This window comes from Bos javanicus, chromosome 11 (genome assembly GCF_032452875.1).
Source record: "Bos javanicus breed banteng chromosome 11, ARS-OSU_banteng_1.0, whole genome shotgun sequence".
NCBI classification, from domain to species: domain Eukaryota; kingdom Metazoa; phylum Chordata; class Mammalia; order Artiodactyla; family Bovidae; genus Bos; species Bos javanicus.
In genome coordinates this window covers 15972960-15993141 of record NC_083878.1, presented here as the reverse complement: position 1 = coordinate 15993141, position 20182 = coordinate 15972960, and the positions used below count along the sequence as shown (strand labels likewise).

The 20182-nt window shown below is 37.6% G+C and overlaps 1 protein-coding gene across 13 annotated transcripts in view; it reads right to left on the bottom strand.

Annotated features, from left to right (window-relative positions):
- The window catches only part of LTBP1 (latent transforming growth factor beta binding protein 1), a 456789-nt gene that overhangs the window by 78288 nt on the left and 358319 nt on the right, over window positions 1-20182 (bottom strand). For all 13 annotated transcript variants that reach the window (XM_061432037.1, XM_061432039.1, XM_061432038.1 and 10 more), the window contains one exon: window positions 13456-13581. In XM_061432037.1, the coding sequence (XP_061288021.1) occupies window positions 13456-13581 (126 nt within the window). The remainder of the gene's footprint in view (window positions 1-13455; window positions 13582-20182) is intronic.

Genomic DNA, 20182 nt, shown 5'->3' with positions numbered 1-20182 from the left:
TCTCTGAAGATTTTACTTTTCTACTGTATACAGATAAGTACTGTATAGAATTTCACTTTCCATTATGTGAAAGTAGAACTTAGGCCAATATGCTTTGGATCCCAAACTTAACTTTTGGTGCATTTTATTTTCCTTTCATTCATTATTCAGTTTAAAAAATCATAGGAAAGCATTCTTTCAAAAACATATTTAAAAAACAGGGTTGGGAGTGATATAATAAAAAATACTCTAAAATGTAGAGGTAGGAAAGAAAGGAAAAGGAACAAAGAGATGAGACAAATGGAATACAGAGGTTGATACAGATTTGAATCTTCCAAATACCAGTAGTTAAATGTATACAAACTTAATTATATACATGAATTAGAAAAAAACTAGTATACCCTTCTTATAAGAGAAAGAACCTTTAACTATAAGAATACAGAAATATAGGAAAAGATACATTGTGTAAAATCTAATTGAAAGAAAGCACATGAAAGATACAGTCAATTTAAAGGTCAATAGATTTTAAGGTAAGATGCATTGATAGAAAAAGTGACACTTCAAAGAGATGAAAGGTTCGATCCACCAGGAAAATACACAAATTCTGTATCTAATTCGACTGCCAGAAAATATATAAAACAAAATCCGGCAAAGTAAAATCAGAAACAGATAAATCTCCATAACAATGAAGATTATAAAATAACCCCTCAGTAAATTATGTAATAGGCAGACAAAAAACAGTGGAGTTATAGATGATATGAACAACACCATTTACAATGTATTACCACTGTGTAGTAGAGGTACTAGAAAGTATCAGGTAAGAAAAGGTGTAATTATTGAAAGAAAAATAAGACTAACTTTAAAATAGCTGAAGTAACACTTTTTCAGCTATAACATAATGGTTTATGTACAAAATCCAAAAGAATCTGAAGGTAAACTACTACAAATAAGTAAATTCAGTAATGTCATGGATACAAGGTCAATGTACAAAAATCAAATGTAGCTCTATACACTAGTAAACAATTATAAGGGTTAAAAAACACTCTAAATACCATTTACAACAGTATAAAAAATATTAAAAACCTCAGTATAAGTCTAAATACGTTGTGCAAGACTGTACACACAAAAACTGCAAGAAAACACTACAGTAAATGAAAGACAATCTACACAAACAGAAGGATGTGTCTTATTTGTGGACTGGAAGACTCAATATTGCAAAATATGAAACTTCCCAGATTAACCTGTTGAGTCAATGCAATTCCAATCCAAATTCCTACAGTTTTGGTTTTTTGTTTGTTTTTCTGTTTTTTGGTGAAAATCAATAAGCTAATTATAAAACTTACATAGAAATGAAGAGCCAAGAATAGGCCTGACAATCTCAGTGAAGAACAAAATACTATAATTTAGAATTTACAGCACCATATATTTAAATTTACTATAAAGCTATATATATAAAGCTATACTATAAATTTATATATACATTTACTATAATTAAGACAGTATGCTACTGGTGCAAGGGTAGATAAATAAACCTGTGGATAGAATGAAGAAGGAGGAAATAATCCAATCTACATTTGAACACATGTTTCATGACAGAGTTACCATTGTAGATCAGTGGGAAAGGGGTATGCGTCTCAAACAGTGATGACCCAAATGGAAATCCATTTAAGAAAAAAAGTAAATCCTGACCTCTATCTCATACCATATGCAAAGATCAATTTCAGGGCAAGGACAATGTAAAATATAAAATAAAGCTTTCAGAAGAAAATATAAGAGTATCAAAGATTATAAACACAAAAAGTACTGATCTCAAAATAATCAAAATACTAGAAACTTCAAAATTAAGGTTCATCTGAAGTTACCATTGACAGGATTGTTGTATTTAGCATCTCCTTGGGAAGGGATGTGTTATACAGAAGCAGACAAATGAAACAATACTGAAAGAGCCAATGTAAAGGTATGAAAACTTGTTCTACATCAATCCTCACAAGAGAAATGCAAATTGACACCATGATGAGATCCCATTACTTAGCATGACTAATTGTTAAAAGGACTAACCATTCCAACTGTTGATAAAGATGTGGCACTGGAAGTCTCACACTTAGCTAGTAGCAGTGTAAATTAATACTCTGAAAAACTGGCTATGAAAATGAGACATACGTATGATCTATGACCTATAAATTACATGTGTGCATGCTAAGTCACTTCAGTCATGTCCAGCTCTCTGTGACCTTACGGACTGTAGCCCTCCAGGCCCCTCTGTCCATGGGATTCTCCAGGCAAGAATACAGGAGTACACAACCAGGTAATATCCAACAGAAATGAGTGATTATGTCAATCAAAAGGCATGCTCAAGATTAGTCACTAAAGCTCTATTTACAACAGTCCCAAAGTAATCCAAATGCCCATCAACAATAGAATGGCGACATAATTGTAGTATATTCATACAAAGAAATCTGTGAAGATGAAGTACTGCTACATGTAACACAGGTGAAGTTCACAAGCATACTGTTGCACAAAATAAGCCAGAGACAAACGAGTAACTACTACATGATTCTATGAATATAATGTTCAAAAACAAGCACAACAAAGCCCTGGTAATGCAGACAAAACTGCGGGTACTGCTGTGTGTGGGTAATGAGGAGGGGATGGGTAATAAATGGAAAGAAGCTTGAGAGAGGGTTCAGGAGGCTTGCTACCAACACTCTCTGAAAGTTTACCAAAAGTGCTCTATGATTGATTCATTTTTCTTTATATATTTTAAGCAATTAAAAATGCTACTGGAAAGAAAAAAAAGCCTGTCCACACTCTATGCTAAGCTGCGAAGTCACTTCAGTCGTGTTCGACTCTGCGCGACCCCATAGATGGCAGCCCACCAGGCTCCCCCATCCCTGGGATTCTCCAGGCAAGAACACTGGAGTGGGTTGCCATTTCCTTCTCCAATGCATGAAAGTGAAAAGTGAAAGTGAAGTCCCTCAGTCGTGTCCGACTCTATGCGACCCCATGGACTGCGGCCCACCAGGCTCCTCCGTCCATGGGATTTTCCAGGCAAGAGTACTGGAGTGGGGTGCCATTGCCTTCTCCCCACACTGCTATATTTCCTGGTTAAAGACAATCTTAACCATTCAAAAACTTGTTCTATTTCTTTCCCCTTGGTAAGACTTATTAGACTAAAATATTAAGAGACTGAGTAGTAATCCTGGTCGCCACTTCCTATCTGTCCATTGTAAGCCATTGAAATTCTCTGAAACTTCAATTTCCTCCATATGCAAATGAAGTCAATTTTTTTTTCATACAGGTGAAAATGAGAACCAATGTAACAATACATATTTTCTTAAAATTTTATCATTTCTATGTGATCCACTGTAAGTCAAGGGAATCAACTGAATACTGTCCAGACTATGCTACTATTTTTTGTCTTGTAGGTGTTTCAGTGTTACTATGGAACGAATTTTTTAATCACTTCTTTAGAATTACAACAGCATTGATATATGTTCAGAACGGACTGAAATCCTAATGTTCTAGGACATATGGTTTTAGAAATTATGAATATTTAAACAGGCAACAGAAAATGGAAGACCGATACATGTGATGTGTGAAAAGGAGGCCATATTTAGCTACTAAGCATTAATGAGGAAACACTAGGTCAGTCCAGCTCCTAGGCCCTCACTGGCAACACTCCCTCCCAAGAGCATCTGAACTGAGAACTGAGAGTAGGTTCCTAGTTCTCTTCTCTTTCTGCAACTTGCATGCCCTTTCATGAGTTTAAAATTACTGCAGTTAGTAAATGTCTTTCTGCATGAGGATAAGATATAAAATTAATGAGCTTTTAAATTTTGTGGGTTTTTTCTGAAGATCTAAAAAAGTCTTAAGAACTTCTCAAATATTTACATTATGTCCCTTTTTCTCATTTCCATATGGCTTTTGAAGACAAGGAAGTGGAATAAATGTACAGAAAATGATTATCTCTATCATTCAGACTAAGGCCAAGGATGAAAATCCTCATGAATGAAATCATTTTAAATCAACTGCTTAAAAAAAAAAAAAAAAACTGAAGAAGCATAGTTTGGCTTTTACATTTCGAACTGTATTATCATGCAACTGCAGTGAAAGACTAAGGAAACAGGGAAAGGGATCTGTGGCCACTTCTCCTCATGGAAGGAGCCCACAAAGCTCAGGTTCGGCAGCTGGAAAGGTTATCTGTGTCGTTAAACATCCCTGAAAGCCTCCAGCTTGCATTGGGTTCAGATCGTCCCCCTCAGAGAAGAGGACATGAGTGGAGCAGAGAGGTGCTGCCTGAGGAAACCATTACAAGGGCCAGATGTTTGTTCAATTGTGATAAAACCTCGGTACTATAGGTGCAAATCCCAAACTGAGTATCTGTGACATCTAAGGAAAAATTCCGAGTTGAAGAGTAGTATATTTTTAATCAGACACCGAGCACTTTTTCTTTTTAGAAAAGCAAAAGCTATAAATGCAATAAATCATCTGTGTTTCTTTCCAGAGAAAGAGAAGCAAAGTGATTTCTGAACTTAAAAAGCCATTTTCTTCTTATTTCTTCCTGTGATAGGCTGACAGAATATTATATAAAAACAGAAATTTAAGAAGTATTTGAATTTGACACACACACACAATTTCTAAAAATTTATAGAGAAGAAATAAGAAAGCTTTAAAAAAAAAAAACAAAAAAACTTTCTCTACTCCCAAAGGTAAACAATAATTCTAATTTACTGTCACATAACAGAATATCACATAAGTGGGGAATTTTAATAAGTTCTCCAAATAAATCCAAGGCCATTCAGAAAAAGTTCCCCAAATTTTAATTGCTTATTTCTCCTACCACAATTTACAAAAAAGATACTATGTGTGAAATACATATCTTGCATTTTCACATGGTTTCAGTTTTTAAATGACAAGAATTTTGTTTTAACATGTTATTTATAACCATTTGGGTTATCTTTGCATTCATTTAATGGTTTTACATTTCTACACCTGAGCTGCTCTAAAAATACATATAATATCTTATTCTAACTTCAGAGCCATGCTGTGCATTTTCTCTTTTCATATAGTATTTCTTACACTAAGAGGTGCTGCCAGTGAGACCGGGAGAAAACCCTAACCACAGGCCAAACGCATCAAACCCCAGATTCATCTTTCTGACACTTAGGCCCCAGAGGCAATATAAGAGCAGCCAAAAAAATTCCCATTTTTTTACTATTATAATTTTTCTTTCTATATTCATACAGGATGCCAATAAAGATGAGTTTTGAAACCACAGAAAATAGTACCTCTAGAAATAACACTGCTGATACCTAAATGCAAACAAGTGTTAGCATGAACGATCAGTTTATTGGCAACTGACGCATCAAACACTTAAAAACTTGAAAGACTTGGGGAGTAATCAGGGAAAGTCAGTCATATGGAATGCTTAGGGAAAATAAAGGGTGAGGAATTAAAGCAAATTATATATAAATGAGTTACTGAACCATATTCTACATGACTTTAATAAATTGGGATTTAAATGTAGAAAAAAATATAGTAGTAATTAATTTATATCCAGACTTGGACTTTGAATTGCCAGACTATTTAATTCACAATACACAATTGTGTATCAGATCAAATAAAAATAAACAGGTTTTAGATGCCCCCTTCCTTTTAGGTACCCACATATCAAGGGAAACACATGGCAATAACTAGGGTGTCAGTATAAGTGCTAAAATACTAACAATAATTCACATCCATCGAGCATATTCTAGGGACCAAGCTCCATTCCAAGTGTGTGTTAATACTTGCCAACACCCACTGACATACTTAATTCTTCCAAAAACTCCTACAAAAAAATGTAGGTGCTGTATTTTATGCTTATTATGCAATGCAGAACTGAGATATATGACTCATGTGAGTCAAGTCCACACAACTGTAAAGTGCTGGAGCAAGAATTCAAGCCCATGTATTCAAATTCCACAGCCCAGCTCTTTAGCCACTGCTGCACCCAGTCACCAAGCAGAGTGTGATTTAGGGAGTGTGCTTTTAGGAGTCAGATTTTCAAAAAATAGGGAAGGCTTTTCACTAAGTCCCTTCATTCATTCATGAGGTACTGGGTTGGCCAAAAAGTTTCTTTGATATTTAATAAAAATTAGACATATTTTTCATTTTCATTAGGAACTTTATTGACACATTTACTAACCAAATGACTCTTTTGGCCATCCCAGTTTTTACCGGCCCTACTTAACGTTCTCAAAGGCACAAAATTATGAACAAAACAAAGATTCACATCTTATGAGCCTTAGTGTCTAGCAGAAAGATTGGACAATAAACAAGACAAAGAAGTAGAATAAGGTAGTTTAGAAAAGAGAGAGAAAACAGAAATGTGGGGAGTGGGTAAAGGTGAGAAAAGGATGATTAGAGTAAAGTTCACTGATAGATGAATAGATAAAGAGGATATGATACATATATACAATAGAATGCTACTTGACCATGAAAAAGAAATAATGCCATTTGCAGCAACATGGACACAAGAGATCACCACACTAAGTGTAAGTCAAAGAGAAAGTCAAATACCATATGATATTGACCATATCAAATACCATATGATATTGACCATATCAAATACCATATGATATTGACCATATCAAATACCCTATGATATTGACCATATCACTTACATGTGGAATCAAAAACATGACACAGTGAACCTATCTATGAAAGAATCAGGGACATAGAGGATAGATTGCTGGCTGCCAAGGGAGAAGGTGAGAGGGGGATGGATTGGGAGTTTGGGATAAGTAGGTATATACAGAATGGATAAACAACAAGGTCCCATTTACAGCACAGGGAACTGTATTCAATATCCCGTGATAAACCATAATGGGAAAGAATATGAAAAAGATCTTCCATTATGGTTTATCACAGGATACTGAATACAAATAATATTCAACACTGATATTGAATATTACACAGCTGTATAGCAATAATTAACACATTATTGTGTATATCAACCATACTTCAAAAAACTGAAAAATAAGGACCTGAGAAAGTGACATTAAATAAAGACCTATAGTAGATGAGAGGTAACAATCAATGTACTTCTTGTTAGTATAATAAATTTCCTTATTTTAAGCTGCTCATTGCAACCAAAGCAAACAAATTAATATTTAACCTACCTACCTATATGTTTGTTGTGAAAATTAAAAGAGAAAATAGGTACAATACATTTAGCATAAGTGCCTGGTTCCTAAAAATCACTCAGTGAATGCTGGTTATTACTATTACTGCTTCTGTTTTAATAAAGTCATGAAATCAGATATGTGAAGTTTCTCCAGTACTCTCATACAGGGTGTCCAAGACAAGCACATCATACTTTCTGTTAGATGCCTATAAAGTAACTGATTCTGGACTCAATATATTAAGCATTACAATTTAGGTCTAAAGTACAAAAGTATCATTGACAACAACCTTCCATGATATAGTTCTTCCATGAGAACTTGGGTTACTGATGACATCCAAAGATTCATCAAAATAGGTACAAGAAGCTCTCGGCGCCCAGACATGAGCTGGGGGACATAGCAGAAGGTGTGAGGGGCAGCCTGCCTGTTCACAGACTGCCCTTTCTGGAAGCTTCATGTCTATTTTTTGGCCGAAAGGAAAAGTGTTTACTTCTTCGATGAACAAATGATTTTCCATAGCTCTGGGATATGAAAAGGTCAGTAGCGATAAAAGGCTTAGGAAGAGCTCTCGAATTTTTTTGCCACCATTGTGAATTTCTTTATAAAAATGTTGATATATGGAGGACAATCAAGCAACGCATGGAAAATATGTATTCCAGGTCCAAAAGGAGCTTATTCCAGCAAGATTTCCTCAGCTCTCTCCCTAATGATTTAAACATCCATTTCATTCACTTCTGCAGAAGTACATTCACAGGAGGAGTGAGTGTGAAGAACAGTAGCCTTTATAGTAAGAGGCCACTTCCTTTCCTTACCTGGAATGCTGTCTGATCCTTTTTCACACAAGGGAGGGAAAGGATCCTGTTGTTAAGCTAAATTCCCTGTCTTTAGAAAAGAAATACTCTGGTTGTATTCTCTTACTAGATTTTTTTTTTTTTTTTTCACTTTCCAAGCCTAAAAGTACTAAAAAAACCAAAAAATCTTTGGGCCAAGTAGCCAGATGTAATATATTATTGTGTCAGGGTACTTCAATGTCCTACTTGGCTAAGTCATTTTCAAAAATATTTTCTCTTTGGTGATAGACATAAAGTTCTATCTTCATGCCACAAAACCACCAACTGCCTTGGAGTGCTGTCAACATGGTTTTATACTTTCTTTCTACACTGCTCGTGGAAAATGTACCTCAAAGTCTGAAAACAAAACCACACTCACTCCCAGTTCATTTTTCTTTCTTTGATTTGGCAAAGGTTGTCCTTAGTGTATTTTCTGGTTCCCAACGCACACAAAATTGATCTAAGAGTTTGGACCCAACTTCTTTTAGTCTTTATGATATCACTGTTCTCAGTGAACTTCATGAAGCCAGCCATCCTTATCACTTGCATTTGCTGTTTTTCCACCCAAATGAATGAGTTAGTAAGAAGCAGTTTAAGGTAGATATCTAAACAGGTTACAGGATTAGAGACTATAGCCATTCAACAGTAAGACTTGAGTGCTTTGGGTTTCAGAGTTAAGTTCAATGTTCCAAAAGTCCCCTTCCAATCCTACAGTTCTCATTTTTAAATCAATATGGGAGATGCTTTGAATGTGAGAGCAGAAGTTCCTGATCACATACTCCATCTGAGGTGCTTTTTTGAAAAGTAAGAAACAAACAACAACATTCAGAGAAGAAAAAGATAGCAGTCGAATACAGAATTGAACTTAAAGGGTTTTTGGGGTTTTTTTTGACAAAAAGTAATTAATTTTTTTTCAGCTTAATTTCAGGAATGTCTGATTTTTAAAAGCAGACTTTAAAGAGCAGTTTTAGGTTCACAATAAAATTTCACAGGAAGTTTCCTTATTCCCCTTGTTTTCCCAAAACCATCCCCTCCCCTAGCTTCTCCCACTGTCAACCACCCCCACCAGAGTGGTACATTTGCTATGACTGATGAACCTACACTGACGCATCACTATCAAGCAAAGCCCATAACTCACATCGGGCTTGCTCTTGGTATTATGCTCTGATCTTTTATTCCCGTCTGGACAACAGAACTCACATGTTGGCAACTGGAAAGAGGCCTTCAGCAGACAATCTTACATCCTCCGATCTATTCATCGACAGCTATTATCACTTAGCCAGTCGATGACCAGTTTGAAAAAGAAAAGCACTTAATATGGCTCCATCTGTTACTCGGACACAATTTTGGCATTACTTTCATTAACGTACATTGCTATGCTATGCTAAGTCACTTCAGTCGTGTCTGACTCTGTGCGACCCCATAGACGGCTGCCCAACAGGCTCCCCCGTCCCTGGGATTCTCCAGGCAAGAACACTGGAGTGGGTTGCCATTTCCTTCTCCAATGCATGAAAGTGAAAAGTGAAAGTGAAGTCACTCAGTCGTGTCCGACTCTTAGCGACCCCATGGATTGCAGCCTAACAGGCTCCTCCGTCCATGGGATTTTCCAGGCAAGAGTACTGGAGTGGGGTGCCATTGCCTTCTCCGTAATGTACATTATAGAGGCAGAATGGCCAGTTGTGACTACCCTAGTTGGTAACTTCCGTTCTTTGCTCTAGCCCTCAGACCCTCATTACTCTGCTCTCTTTCATGGGGTTTACCACTTTATAGCATATTATATAGCTGACATTAGTTTACTGTCTCCAAGCAAGTGGAGCTATTCTTTGTTCAGAGACATCACCCCAGTTCCTAGGAGTGGCCAGTATATAGTAGACACGCAATAAATATTTGTCAAACGGATGACTCAACGAGGATGCTTTCTAAAGGACATGATTTTAGGGAGTGATTTTGGTCATAGTTTAGAGCCCTAGTTCGTCATGACTAACCAAGTTCCGTAAGTCACTCATGTTCCCTCTGTGCCGCTAGGCTCCTCTGGGGTCCCTGCTAGATCAGTGTGGCCAGTGTACTATGCGAACAGACTAGAAACCGCAGTGGAGTCTAGAGGTGCCTGATGTCCCCAGTTTCATCTGTTGTCATGCAAGGTCTCAGTTGACATGGACGGCCAACTGGGAGAGCACAGCCATTCCTGGCCAAGAGCAGCCCTCCAGAGGCACGTGAACAGAGTGATGCCAAGTCAGAGGCCAGGAGGCATTTCTCCAGGGGGCCCAGAGCACGGACATGGTGACACTGAGGATTCTGACTGTCACAAGTTTCCCCAGTCTTCTTCCCACTCACTCACATCCTGTGGCCGATGAAGAAACGAAACTCTGAGTAAGCTTACAAATGGGAGGATACATATTTTTCCTATGAACCTACACTGATATTTCATTATCAAGAAAATTTGGATTCTGTAATTTAAAAAGTGGGGGAAAATAAAGGAACCAAAGAATTGGGACTGTTTAAAACAAATGGATAAGCCAAGTTAAGATATAAAACAGTGAGCTGAATGAAAGAAGTCAAAAGTCTCCTTTGCTTTCCTACACAATCTCTGGCTAGAGGGTGTAAAGGGGGGTGGCAGGAGGAGAGGAACCACAGTTATGAGAAGAAAAGAAAGAATTACAGAAGTGGGTAAATAAAAAGGGCCTTGCTTCCCTGTACTTTCCTGACATTCACAGGTAGGACTTGGGGAAAAAAAAAACTCTGTGAGTTATAGATTATACATGACATGCAGTACCCTGTACTTTTTTATATCCTTAAATAGAACCGTGCTATATTATTTAAATACAAAAACATAAATTTCAATATGCACTATTTACTTATTTATCCCCAAATCTCTTCCTGGAATGTAGGTTCCATGTGGACAAGAACAGGGTGTATTTCGCCCTCAGAACACTAACAGTGCCTGGCACGAGATAGATGCTCTGTCACTGAGCAAATGAATAAACAAATAGCTGCACACCCACCACTTACTTTCTATTCCAAGTTCAACTGACACTTGTTCTTTATCTCATGTGGGAAAAACAAGATGCTTCTTCATCCTCTCCCACATACGTGCTCCCAGAGCAGCATGAGAGAAAGGATGGAGCCAGGGGTGGTGTTTTTATTTTCAAAGACTCGATCCTGCTCCTTGATATCTGAGACAGTTGATATTGACAGATTGCCTCTTCATTGTGGTTCAATATCTGTGAACAGATGTGGACAACTCTCCAAGTCATGGGGGATTAGGGAAGGGCCCTCCTCCCCTCAGCTGGGCAGGATTCCTTCAGCCCTGCTTGAAGCAAGGTATGCCAGCCCTCGTGTCCATGTGGCTTCAGCTGCTTTAATTAGAAGTTAGGAGGTAAGCTGATGGATGGGCACGAAGCAAGAGTGCCAGGCACTTCTCGGTGTTAATTCAAATCCCATACACATCAGCTCCATAGCTAAATCCCAATCACAAGGACTGGCTCCGTCCTCGACCACTGCCAGGGGTAGAATCAAGACGTATTGCTACTGTCACAAGTTTCAAACTAAGTCCAATGAAAGAAAATTTGAGCCAGTTTAGTCTACTGGATTAAGACCATAAAAAATGAAAATCTCGCAAAGCTTATTCAAGAAAGAGATTAACATGCCTAATAATGAGGGGGCTTTCTAGTTATACTGCCAGGTATCAGCACAATATTCTAAAGTATCTGCTTTATTACATTTGTAAAAATTGTCCAGATTCTGGAATAAAAAATATGGAACAAGGGTCAAAGACCGTATACTAAAGTACAGGAATTTACAAAGCCCTAGAAGTTTTCTAAAAACACAGTTTAAAATTCAAATCCCCGCCAAGTAAATGCCTAAACAAATTAGAACTGCAACTAAGTCACAGTGATTATATAACTCTTGAGTTGCAGAAATAAAGATTTTAAAAGACACAGATTTAAAGAAAAAGTACAAAAGAAAAAACAAACATGAGTATGTTTATACTGGTATATGGCTTTGACTGGTGAGCACTTGAAATAACTTATACATTTTTTTAAAATACAGTTTTTGCATGGCACAGCTACTGGTATCTGTAACTTGGACCATTTCTCAGTTAAGGAAGACCTTACTAGCCATGTTTTACAGCTAGCTGAAGAAGCAAACCTGCACCCTTCTAGAAGGCAGGGAAATGAACATTCTGCAAATTTCATGTCTTCAGTCACTCAAGTCAGCTAGCACCCTATCCTCTCTACCAGGGAATTCTGTGATTCCCCCCAGAAGGCCGGCATGCATGCTCTTTCTTATGAGCTCTAGTCTCAGAGCTCTAAATATAAAATTAATTAAAACTCAAACCACTGAAACATGGAGTAAACCTCTCATGGGCATCTTCTTTATGATGTTTTTCTCCATTTCCCCACTTTTGATCACTTCCAAACCCCTCATAATCTTTAAACCCTGCCCTGCACTATCTTTCTTTCACTTGAAGCCAAATCTGGCATTCATGTTTTGTCTACTCAGCAGGAGAGCAATTTCAACAATCTCCTGCTTTTTATAAGATCAGTTTATTCTTCTCAATAAAATAATTCGTTTCAGATGAACCTGTTTGCTGGTCCGCGGCTTGATTCCACTGTGGTGTGAGTAAGGAGAGAACACACTTCCTGCTCCACTCCTTTTTAAAAGCAAAGACACTAAGTCCTATCACAGGCCCAGAACAGAACTTTCATACTTCTTTAAAACAGAGCTGGGTTTTGATAACCTAGATTCTCAAAGGGATGGATGAAAAATTACGATTACAGGACTCTTCCCAGTTTACTTTTATAAAGGCTCAGATGAACTATTCTTCAATTTTTAAGTCATCAAGAATATAAAGCTTATATATATAACCAGTGTTGCAGCCCTGCAAACATGAAGAGGTTGCCAATAGGAAGCCAACATGTTATCTTAATGTCTTGCAACTTAATTTGCTCCTAGGATATAATAAATACTGAAAGGTAGGAAAATATACTGGTTCAGAGCAAAGGATCTTAAAGGAATAACTCTGGAAAATTTCTGCTGACAATGGTACAGAGAAAAATCAAGCAAGGCATGCTTATATACAGAATGATACAGATGATCTATACGAAACATAATCAAAATCAACAGAGTCTTGGGTTCCATCAGAGGTGTTGCTCCATTTTCCTTTCTATCTCCCACATGCACCTAAAATCACCATCTCCTGCACATTTTGACTCATTAATTCAGTACCAGTCATGGAAGCACCTGTGAGTATTTTCACCATTATAATAGCAGTTTATCCTGTCTGTAAATCCTAGCCACCTTGAGCTGCATTTCAAGGAGGGGTCCCCTCAGTGCATATGTGCTCCAAGGCCTTAAATCATGAGTGCCTGTCAGTGTCTCAGAGCCTGTGCTGATTAAAATAGAAATAGAAATTAAAATAGAAAGGCATCTCTGCTTTATCATGCAATAATTACATGAGGTCTTATTGGTCGTCTTACCTTCACACGTGCGTCCATCTGCAGAGATTGAGAAACCCTGTTCGCAGATGCAGTGAAAAGAACTGTCTGTGTTTAGACATTCTCCATGAGGACCACAGAGTCCGGGTTGTTCACATTCATTAATATCTGGAATCAAGAAGAGTTCCACACACTTGAAAAAAACCTGTTTTGCTTTCTGATGGTATCAGATAAGACGGGAAGCAAAATCTATTACAAAATGGCCAGACGTGTGTTTGGTGGCACACTACACCGTTTGTATACACACCAGACCACAAGACAAGCTTGACTGTCAGGAGAGAGAAATTACCTGGGTTCAATCATAGGAAATAGCCAATGTTCACCATTTTTATCCTAAAAAAAGCAAGTTCATAGGTTCAAATCAAGGATACCCTTTTATATATATATATATATATTGGAGGCTTGAGGGTATCTAATAAATTAAGTCTTTTGTGAAATATTCTTCAGTACGAATACTGTGTTCTCCTTCATCTTCTTTCACCACCATGAAAACAGCTCTCTTGTGGCCTGTATGTCTTCTCAAGTCCATGCCTATCCATCCCTGGGAAGTGAACTTAAGGGCAAGGTTGGACATGTCTCACAGTATTTAACTCAAAAATGTCACTTCTCAAATGTCTGAATATACAAAGGAAATTGACTCCAATCTATTTCACTGAAAATGGATACAAGAAATAAAGTACAAGAAAAATGTGGCCTTTAATATTCGCACAGCTTTGTGATGATGAAATTATGGATGAGCATCCAGTGCTTAGTGCAGTACTCAACACCACCAAGAGTCAGAAAAGTGGTAATGAGCACTACTAAGACTCGTGTCCAATTCATGCTGTAGCTGTGTTGCCCACTGTGTGTTGACCATCTCATACTCTGCTTGTCCTCAATGAAGAAAGATCATGCTCCCTCCAGCCAGGGTGATGATGTGCTTCTAAATGCTAATAATGCAGGAATTGTTTGGTGTCCATGCAATGTTCTTTCAAAGCAGTACTAATGATGCTGGCTAAGAGCACCTGAAGGGGACAATGTAAGGAATCATGGAGAATGGCTCACCTAGTCACAATGGTGCTGACTCACATGACTACCTGTGTGCACTGCATCTTAACTGCTGTTTGTCTCCTCTGTGTCCCTCTTACACTGACTGCTTCTTCAAGAGAACTTCGTATTTTAACTCTGAGTCCACCTCCCAGTAGAGCAAGTGAAGAGTGTATTATGAATACTCGTTCACCAAAAACTCTCAGTTTTGTCCATTTTGTTCTAACTGAACAGTGATTGATTAAGGTTCTCTTAGTCAACTGGAGTCATAAAGGTATCACATGTCCTAGGCACCATCCAAGCAGTAGCCCTACTAAGGTCATCTTCCTGTCTTTCTGAAGTCATTTCTTACTAACGGGGTCCTCGGGCTTCCCTGGTGGCTCAGTGGTAAAGAATCCACCTGCCAAGGCAGGAGACATGGGTTTGATCCTTGGGTCAGGAAGATCCCTTGGAGAAGGAAATGGCAATCCACTCCAGTATTCTTGCCTGGGAAACCCATGGACAAAGGAGCCTGGCGGCTACAGTCCATGGGGTTGCAGAAGAGTCAGATATGACTTAGCGACTAAACAACAAACAAGCCCTCAACACACCATCTTGAAAGTCCATCTTTAATGTGGCACATACATACAATGGAATAGTACTCAGCCATTAAAACAGAAGAAATAATGCCATTTGCAGCAACATGAGCGGACCTAGAGAGTGTCACACAGAGTGAAGTAAGTCAGACAGAAAAGGAGAAATATCATATGACATCTCTCTTATGTGAAATCTAAAAAGAAAGGATACAAATGAACTTACTTACAAAACAGAAACAGACTCACAGACTTCAAGAATGTTCTTATGGTTGCCAGGGGAAGGATGCGGGCAAGGGATAGTTAGGGAGCCTGGGATGGACGTGTACATGCTGTTATATTTAAAATATTTAGAATGGATAATCAACAAGGACCTACTGTATAGCACATGGAATTCAGCTCAATGTTATGTGGCAGCCTGGATGGGAGGGGAGTTTGGGGGAGAATGAATACAGGTATATGTATGGCTGAGTCCCTTCAGAATTCATCTGAAACCATCACAATATTATTTGTTAATCGGCTACACCCCTATGCAAAATAAAAAAAAAAAAACAAATTTCAAGTCCATCTTAAGTTCAATTAAAAACTTTTACTAATGGTTTCCTAAAAGATGGTTGAGTAGGCAGGGGCCCATACTGTAGAGAAGCTCACAGTATGATAGGGGAGGCAGAAACCAAGACAAATAACTATAAAGTTGAATGGGAGCATGGAAAACATACATATGACAGGCCTTTACAGTGACCTAGAGAACATGCTTAGCCACCAAGCTGGCAGCTCCCCTCCTCCAGAGGGTCATTCCTTTCCCTGTATCCAGGGTCTCCTGGGGCTCTTCCTCATGTCTGTTCCTCTCACTGTGTAACGGGAATTCTGGCAATATTACTGATTTAGCTATCTGAATATTAAGTTTGAACTCTTTACCCTTCCATCTGCCATATATTTCAGGCCAGTTGGCTTATCTACTGCTGAACCTAACTAAGAAATCAAGCAGGAATTACTCATTTTCTTAACAACTCTCCCATTCTGGTTATTGTCACTAATTTTAAAATATTTCAAGAAAGAGCAATGAATCATTTTCTACTTTACTATTTCTTAATATGATGCCACTCTGTGAAATCCTTTCCTTCTTTTGTAAATTCTCTGGTATCCTCTATGTTTGCTATCTACTGAAAATATCTTAGATTGTAATCTTTCCTGAACTCTGACCTTCTTTTACCCGTTAGCACTACTCTTTCTTTCCAACCTGCTGCCTGGAATCCATTGCCCTCCACCTGGGCAACAGGTGCCCTAAAGTTCCACTGGCCTGGGGAGCAAGTCCAGGGTCGCTGTCCATCTTGTAGAGCCTTAGAGGTTATCTAAGACTACCTTCTTACTTTACCTATGACTCAATGTGACCTTCTCAAAACTGTCAGACTTTGCAACTTTGCATAGGGAATCGTGTGCATAAACATTTTTGCTTCAAGAGAAGTCACTGATTAACAAATAATTGTCTAAAAAGTCTATGACAGGAACTGTAGACGAATTCCCAGACTTTTTTCCAGGAAACCACCAAGAAAGAACAACATGAATATCTGGAACCAGAGAAACATATGCATTCAATTTGGGTTGTACTTATTGAGGCATTTCTAAACTATGCTGCTAGTAACTCAGCTGAAAGTCAGACTATATTTAAGTTGGGTTTCTTTCATGGGTCCGAGATTCCACAGAAATTCACAATTTGGCATGTGTAAGTCAAACTGTGAAACTGAGTATATTCTGAAGCTCAAATGTATGCCGCCACATTCCTAAAGAGACTATTAACATAGAATTTCCATGCTGTCTGTGTATCATAATTAATTGTCTTGAGGGAAGAGATTTTTACACTTTCAATTGAAAATGCCTTCCTGAATATGGACCTATCTTTAGATTATTAGGTAAGATGTAAACTTAATGCCTATCACACATTATTTTTCAAATATGTTCCATGATTATTCACATTGTCATAAATTACGTTTTCAGCATTAAAACAAACTGAAATCTATGCCCACATACAGAATGCTGACATGATCATGGGATTAAATAGAAGTAGGATACTAACTTCAAGCAGAGTGAAGGATCATAAACCTGCCTCCAGTGATGTGGCAAAGAGAGATGACTCAAAACAAGGTCAGTGCACAAGACATTATAAACAGCCTCTAATCAGAGTAGGTGGGTGATGGAGCAAATTCATATACTATTTTTTAAATGGTGCTATATCCCACTGCAGGAATATTTTTCATTAATTTGGATATAAGTTTTTCAAGTAGACATATTAGTTTATTCTGGAAATTGGGAGTCACCAATGTAACTGAGAATAAAGTCAATTTAATAATGATTTATAGTCAATAAAACATCATATGTTTGAAGCAGCCACATTTGAGCTCCTAAAAAATCTCAAACACAAATTTAATATACTGAGAGAAGACAGTATAATTAATTAATCAGATGACTAAGTTGGTTTCTTATAATTTAACTCTAGAAGTACATAAACTTTGCAATATGAACTCATCGTCCATTTATACAAGACTTGGTTTTACTTCTATTTGGTCAAAACTTCATGACAAGAAGAAACAAAAAAAATTATTCCTAAGCCCAAATGTCTGTAATAAAAACAGGATTCAGAGGTTTAGGGGTATCTCTTGGCATTTTTATATAAATCAAGGTTCTATTAAGATTTAAAAGTCCCCCAAATGGAAATACTGTCATAAATTTACAATTCAAATCTTTCTTCTCAATTGTATTAAGTCCAAACACATTTAGTTTCTGTATTGGGAACACTGAAAATTTTAAGTTTACCTTGAAGGTAAATAAATATATACTCTCTAAGGTGCATGCTGCAGAATATTTACATCCTGGGATCAGTAAGGGCATTAATTTTAAAAGATCTTGAGGCAAAGGTCCATGTATTTTATATCTCAGGGACACAGAGCTGAATGTAGATAAGATACATAGGGTAAATATTCTAGAACCACAATTAAGAGAGTAGACCCCATATTCCCTTTTTTAAGAATACTGTGATTTGGGACATGTGAGAGGAATATAAATTATGACAAACCAGAATTTTACAAGTCACACGTGTCCAGGAACAACAGATAAAAATGACTCCAACAAACTTTTATTTATATGTAATTTGGGCTATATGGAGATCAGCTCTGGGATTTCTTTGGAAGGAATGATGCTAAAGCTGAAACTCCAGTACTTTGGCCACCTCATGCGAAGAGTTGACTCATTGGAAAAGACCCTGATGCTGGGAGGGATTGGGGGCAGGAGGAGAAGGGGACGACAGAGGATGAGATGGCTGGATGGCATCACCGACTCGATGGACATGGGTTTGGGTGAACTCCGGGAGTTGGTGATGGACAGGGAGGCCTGGCGTGCTGCGATTCATAAGGTTGCAAAGAGTCGGACACGACTGAGTGACTGAACTGACTAAACTAACTGACTGAGTTCCATAATGATGGAGGAACAATAAGAAAATTTATCCAGTATTATAAATAAATAAATAAGAAAACAGGTAAGTGTGAGTTTTCAATGGAAAAAGGCATGGGTTTACTAAGACTAATAATTATAGGAAAATTTGTGGGGTAATTAGGTGTAGCTAAAAATGTTGGAAGAAATGTGACTTTTTAATCACAACATAAAAAATAACTCTATGCATTATACTGGGGGGAAAAAAATCACTGAATCTGTCTGCTTTCCTTTGGCTATACATGTAACAATAATTGGCATGGCAATGTAGAGAAAATAAAGGGGAAAGATCTTGGGTTCAAATCTCAGTTCAATTACTTCTTAGTGAGGAGCATGCTAATTAACATCTCTGAGCTTCCGTTACTCAATCACAAAATGGATAAAAGTTTCCTCCTCGAATCTCTACAAATCAAGTGAGGTAATACAGTAACTGGCACACAACAGGCATTTAGTTAAAGCCGTGTTGTGATCAGTGCTATGATCTTATTAGAACTTGTGTCCACTGTACAGTGAGTCCTCCTTTATCCCCAGAGAACACATTATAAGACCCCCGGTTGGATACTTGAAATTATGGATAGTACCAAACCATGTATACACTACTTTTTTCTTATATATACATATAATAAATTTTAACTGATAAATAAGGCACAGCAAGAGATTAACAACTAATAATAAAATAGAATGAGAACAGTATACCAAAATAAAAGTTACGTGAACACAATTTCTCTCTCTTTCCAATTATCTTACTGTGCAAGTTTAATGCCTTTTCCATCTTATAAGGACTTCACATGTACTGTGGCCATGACTTTTGCAGTCTGAGGGTCAACAACAAAAACAGAACGAATTTCTTCTCCTCTCTTCACAGTATCACAGATAAAAGATTTGTTCTTTTGTTGCCATTGATCTTAGCAACCTTAAAATAGGATTTTTTTTTTCTTAAGAACTTTCACTTCTTCATTAAAAGAAAAAATACCCTATGGCTTCTTTTTGGTCTATCCAAATGGTGTGCATCACTACCCTTGTTCTCTGGAACCATTATGAGGTAAGATAAGAGTTGCTGGGACACAGGCACTATGGTACCTCAACAGCAGATCTGATGATGGTAGAGATGGCTACTAAGTGACTAACAGATGAGATGTGCTGCACAAAAGGATGATTCACATCCGGAGCAGGATGAAGCAGGATAGCATGAGATTTCACATACTCGTTAGAACAGCAAGCAATTTAAAATTTGTGAATTGTTTCTGGAATTTTCCATCTATTTTCAGACCACAGCTGACTGCAGGTAACAAACAGCAGATAAGGGGAGGAGGACAGCTGTTCAGGAGATCAAATGTGATAGCACTTTGCAAAAATATAAAATTCTGTCCTCTGTAATTATGACCAAATTATTAATAAGGCTTTTTGGGGGAGAAGGAAAGCTAGATACTGAGTAAAAACAGGGATCAGGAAAAACAAAAAAGCAGAAACATGTTATGGGACAAAATGAAATAGGCCCATGAAGGATATGTAAAAATGAAAAGGTAACTTAGAATGAAATACCAAGTTTGGCCAATGGAAGGAAAGTACAGCAAAGCACAGGTGATCACAGTTACCACAGAATCACACAAAGCTAGGACACAGCTCCA